We start from the raw sequence: 5,275 nt of genomic DNA on the forward strand, positions 1-5,275 counted from the left end.
CAAAGGGAAATCCTGACAGATATTTGTTATCTTTTAGTTAATCGTTTGATACAGAATTCCTGTCTGTAAAGCAAATCCTCATGGTGTAGTTGATCCTTCATGTAGAGGCTCTCTAACTGCTGTGCTGCCCTGGATTATCACTGTGAAAAAAGAAATAAAATTGCCAGGAAACAGCACAAAAAGGCAAACTCCTGCAAAACCCTTCAGGACCCTGGACTAAACAATTCAGTGTTTTTCCTGCGAGATTTCTTTAGGAGTGCCTGTCTGCGCTCCTTTAAAGGCTGTGGGCTTGAGTTAGGATCATGATTTTGGGAGTACTTAGCTATAAGAGAGTTTTGAGTTGTGCTTGCTTTTGTGTTGTAAATGTTTGGGGTTTTTTTGCAGAGAGAAAAACTTATTTGTTGATGTAACAATTCTGCTAAGGCTGGAACTTTCTAAGATGATGAATTTTAAATTTGGTTTCCCTTCTTTCTCATCTTGACATTGTATTTGAAATGACTTTGAGGTTTTTTTCTTAGCAAATAACAAATGATCCTTGTGACTCTGTAATTAACTACACCTTCCCCTCCCCTCCTTTTATGGAGTTTCTTTTCCAGCAGCACAGCTGTGCCAGGGCAGTGCTAGATGGTGGTGCTGTTCTGCTGCTCAGCAGGTGCTAGGCTGTTCTTGCTGTTCCTCCTCTGCAGTGCCAGCTCTATGTCCAGCTCTCTCAGCTGCTTCAGGAAGCCCCAGTTGGGCATGATGCAGCGGTGCCTTGCCACCTGCTCAATGGCATCCACCACTGTCATGTTCTTGTGGATCATCAGGTAAGCCAGGACCAGCGTGGCGGAGCGGCTGCGGCCCATGGCGCAGTGAACCAGCACCTTGCCTGTGGAAACAGAGGGACACGTCACAGCTGGCACGGGGGGATCTTTTCCTCTTGGCAGTGAAGGTTTCTGTAGTGCCCCTGCGCTATTTGGTGTTTGACTACCCTCACCAGCACTCAATAAGCCTCTCTTACAGCCTTGTGTGAAAAATCTTACAGCTGAACACCATCTACAGTAGGGATGATCCATTTAATTCTGTAGGGGGATAGAATATAAGAAAATAAAAATAGTGTAGAAAGTAATCTTCCCCCTAAGGAGTTGCAGCTGGGCCAATCATCAAAGATTAGGAGCAGGCCTGACTTTAACAGGCCACAGCTGTAACCAATGAGAAGAAGAGTGCTATAAAAGAGTGGGTTGGCTGGTTGAGAGGGGAACTGGAGTCAATTGGCTGCTTTGTGAAGAAGAAGGAGTTAGTGCTCTGAGGAACTGTCCACGAGAAAACACCAAGAAGGTATGAAACTTTTGTGATAGGAGACAACCTATGGAATGTATGGAACCCCTGCAATAAGATGACAACATAATTCTACACTAAATATCTTTTTATTTGTGGACAAAGCTTGCAGAGAAGGCCTGGGGACTGCATTAAGTATCATAGCAAGCTCTGCTGCAGCCTTGACTTACATGCCTCACAAACTGTTGTTTGCAATTCTGTGTTTGGGAATAATAACCAAAGCACAAGGGTGTGGGAGAGTTTGGTGTGCTCTCATGCTGTCCCTTCCATGAGAATAAATGGAATGCATGGGGAGTGCCTTTCCCAGTTCTATTAACTAGACACAAAAAGTAACCAAATTTGATTTTGGTTTTTTGTTGGGGCAGTAATGTCCTTTGGGATCTAGATCACATCACTTTATGCCAATTTTTGAGGGCAGAGGATAAAAAAGGCCACAGGCATATAACCAGGTGGTGGAAAGAAATCAGTTCTTACACCATAAAAAAGCTTCTGTAGAAATTTCTGGCTAGCACCCTGTTGTGTTGAATGCAAGTAATGTTTCACCACCACCATCATCTGAATGTTCTAATGCAATCATCTCCTTGCAGTAGGAGCCTGTCTCATACCCTGTGAGTGCAGTCTGTGCCAATAGTTTTCACCTCCAAATAAACATGCTACAGTTTAACTCTGTGACACTGCTTGGCTTAGCTTGGGACTTCCAGAGGCAGAAAGTCATTGGCTTTGGATAGTAACAAGGTTATAAGTCTTGTGGAGCCTTCCCTGTTAGCAGTATCTGGGGGAGGTGGAGGAAGAGAACAGTAAGTGGGTTCAGGTCTGATTGACAGGTTTTGAAACACTTCAAAAGATTTCCAAAAATGATTCAAAGCCCTTGAAGGGGTCTCGCAAAAGGTTGAACTGCTGAAGGAAGTAGATTTGGAGCACACTCTCTAACACCCTGCTAAGCAGAATTGCCACAGGAGAAAAAAATAAAAACTGTGCTATCAGGGCCAATAATAGTTTATCTCTGTCAGCTATGCCTAGTGAGAAGTGCTGGGTGCAAAGCCATGACTCCTGCAGATTAACTCCTTTGCTTCCAGGCACAAGAAGATGCCTTGGCACAAGCAGCATTGCTGTGTAATGGATGCATCAAGAACTGCCAGCACTAAAGGATTAATGGTTACAGTCTGCATCCTAATCCCAGCAGATAGTCTTTGAGGCATCTTGGCGAAGTTCCAGTCCTTCTGATAACTAAAAGTGCCTCTTCCTCTCCTGGAAAATGATAATCCATTCTATTATTACTGCAAATATTTGAAGTGGATGAAAAGACACATTTGTTTAGCCCTTCAGTGCTTCTCTTTAGAGCTTCCCACCTTGTAAATCTGTTGCTGTTGAGGTGATAAAATAGGTGATGGGATAAGGAGCGCTTTGCTTTGTGTGGGTGGCAAATGGAGGAGATCTAGGAGAAAATACAGTTTTGTATTGTGTTAACAAAGGCAAAAAATGGCTGTACAATCTTCTGAAATGTCCACTGGTTTGCAGAAAAGGAAGTCTGTCCATGGCTGTGTGTGAATAGTCAAGAGCCAACTGCCTGTTAGAGCAGGACACTGACACTCTTCTGCAGAGCCATGTCCCTTCTGTATTATTTTGTAGTCTCTTCCGTTCTAATATAAGGACCACTCAGAACCCTCATTCCCCAAAAGGGAGTTTGCTCTTGTGGTCTTGGATTCTGGCCACTTATATCTTCAAGGTGTGCCAGAATATGCAGCATCAGTGCACAGAGACAGAGGTCTGCTGAGTGGTGACAGATCTCTGAAATACTTTGTTCACTTGACTTGGGTTTGTGTTTCTTGAAAATTTGTCTAGATGCAGCACTACTTTTCCAGAATCATTTGGAGCTGTGAATGTTGAGGTCTTTGGTCAAAAGCCTCAGGTCTTTGTCATTTTCTCATATGTTTCTTCCCACTTTGTTTTCTTTTAAAATCTGTCTTTAGTGTATTTTCCCCAGACATTTTAACGTGAAGTGAAAATGCCATTCCCCTTTATTCTACATTTTGAGGAACTAAAATTTCAAGGGAATGAGTATTAAATCTGTATTTTAGTAGGAAACCTAAAAAATTCTTAAAATAATGTCTTCCTTTCATGTTACACAGGCCTCACTGATAAATATTTTAAGCTGTTCTATGGTATGAATTGCATGTTTTGGGAAAGCTTTCTGCCCAGCTGAATGACAGCATGCATAATTGGGACTCATTAAAGTTTGCCTCTAAATCTTACTCTTATAACTGTTCTTATGTCCATCAGCCCATGCCTAAACCTTATAAATACTGTTTGATCAGGGAGTTTCTTCATCATCATGAAGATTTTAAATGTTAAGTCAGAACTGGGACTGTTTTGACAGCATCCAAATTGCCAAGCTTTCTGGTCTGTTTCAGAGAGGGCCTTCTTCATTAGAATGACAATTTGTTTCAACAGCATTGACTATTGAGCATCTTCCCAGCAAAAATCATTATCTGAAGACATCTATTCAATGAATCTGAAGGTCATACCCCAGATACATCCAGGATGTCATCCAGCCAGAGTAAATTCATCAACACACAGCTGAGGGTTTTTCCTTTCTCCCCCTTTCCCCCTCTGCATTTGCTCAGTTCTAATACAAAGCAGCAAAGCAATGCAAAGCTGTTACTGATCAGAAGTATTTAGCACCACACACTGAAGTCCCATGTCATTACCACTGGAGACAGGTGCTTGGTTACTTCATGCAAAATCCTGTTTAGGAATCTGGATGCTCTTTGTCAGTCAGGAAGGTGCACACAAGTGCACCTTCATTGTCTGTTCATTTGGCACTTGAAATGCAGAACACCTTTCTGCCTTAGATGTGCGTTCACAAATAATACATTTATGTTGTTGGAGGAGAGCCCTAGGGTACCTCTAGTCTTTTCTTCCATAGGAGGCATCAGTCCACACTTTAGTCTAGCTTCTCAAGTCATTCTATTCTGTAAATGTGTATTGGAAAGTTATTGTCATGCTTTAAACCTCAGTGTCTTCCTGGGCCATGCACAGTGTCTTCACACGTGTCTGGCTGGGGTAAGAGGTGTACATACACACATTTTACTTTTCCTCCATGAGAAAGCGAAGAGCTTGCTCTTTTTCTTCATGAATGTTACAGTTGGTCTTCATCAGAAAAGATCCTAGCTAAGTTGTTTAAAAGCCATTTGAATGTGGCAGAAATGACTATAGCTACAGAAATCACTGCCATTTGTAGTATCTACTTGAGTGCAGATTTTTTTTTTTGTTTGTTTACCCAGTCATTCTTCAATTTGGTTTTGTGTTCCAGTGCTGGGCTGATGCTTGCTACTGTCTCAGGACTTCCTGGACTTTGATGTGGTTTTGAAACAAAAAGGTTAATATCCCTCCCATCTCATCTTTTCCTCCTACAATATTTATTGGGAAACAAGGCTTTTTTTCCTTGCCCTTGCTGCTTCCCTTGTGCTTGTTTCTTTACCTCAATGCAGCAGACTAAAGTCTTGTGAGAACAGGAGGGTGGTGGGAATGAGGAAGTCTGCATTTCTTATTCCAGCTACTCCAGTCTGACACTGACCTCTGGCCTCCAGCCATAGCTAGACATAGGTGTGTGCTAGTTATCCTCTCCTTTCCAAAGGCACTGCTTCAGACACACTTTTTTAAAATGCTGGGTATCTTTCTTCATAAGCAAGTCAGCTCCTGAAGCAGTTTCTCCTGCTATTAGGACTTTGATTTTTAAAACTGATCTGCTTTCAAGGTTTTCTCCTGAGCAAGGGAAGGGACTGTTGTGTGGACTGTACTTGTTGAAAGGGTAGAAGTGTAAAGACCTGGCTGGCTATTGGAAGCAAGTCAGGTAGTAACTGCCTGCAGCTGAGCTAGACAGCCAAGAACAGAAGCTGACACAAGGCTAGAAACTTGATATCTGACCCTCTGATATTAAGGTCTCTACAGGTCAGCA

The 5,275-nt window shown here is 42.4% G+C and overlaps 1 protein-coding gene across 2 annotated transcripts in view; it reads right to left on the bottom strand.

Annotated features, from left to right (window-relative positions):
- Positions 1-5,275, bottom strand: part of DUPD1 (dual specificity phosphatase and pro isomerase domain containing 1) — a 49,190-nt gene continuing 43,915 nt past the window's right edge. For both annotated transcript variants that reach the window (XM_031062066.1, XM_005417239.2), the window contains exon 4: positions 1-868. In XM_031062066.1, coding sequence (XP_030917926.1) covers positions 621-868 — 248 coding nt within the window. In that variant the 3' untranslated portion in view covers positions 1-620. The remainder of the gene's footprint in view (positions 869-5,275) is intronic.

Source organism: Geospiza fortis, unplaced genomic scaffold (genome assembly GCF_000277835.1).
Source record: "Geospiza fortis unplaced genomic scaffold, GeoFor_1.0 scaffold130, whole genome shotgun sequence".
Lineage (NCBI taxonomy): Eukaryota > Metazoa > Chordata > Aves > Passeriformes > Thraupidae > Geospiza > Geospiza fortis.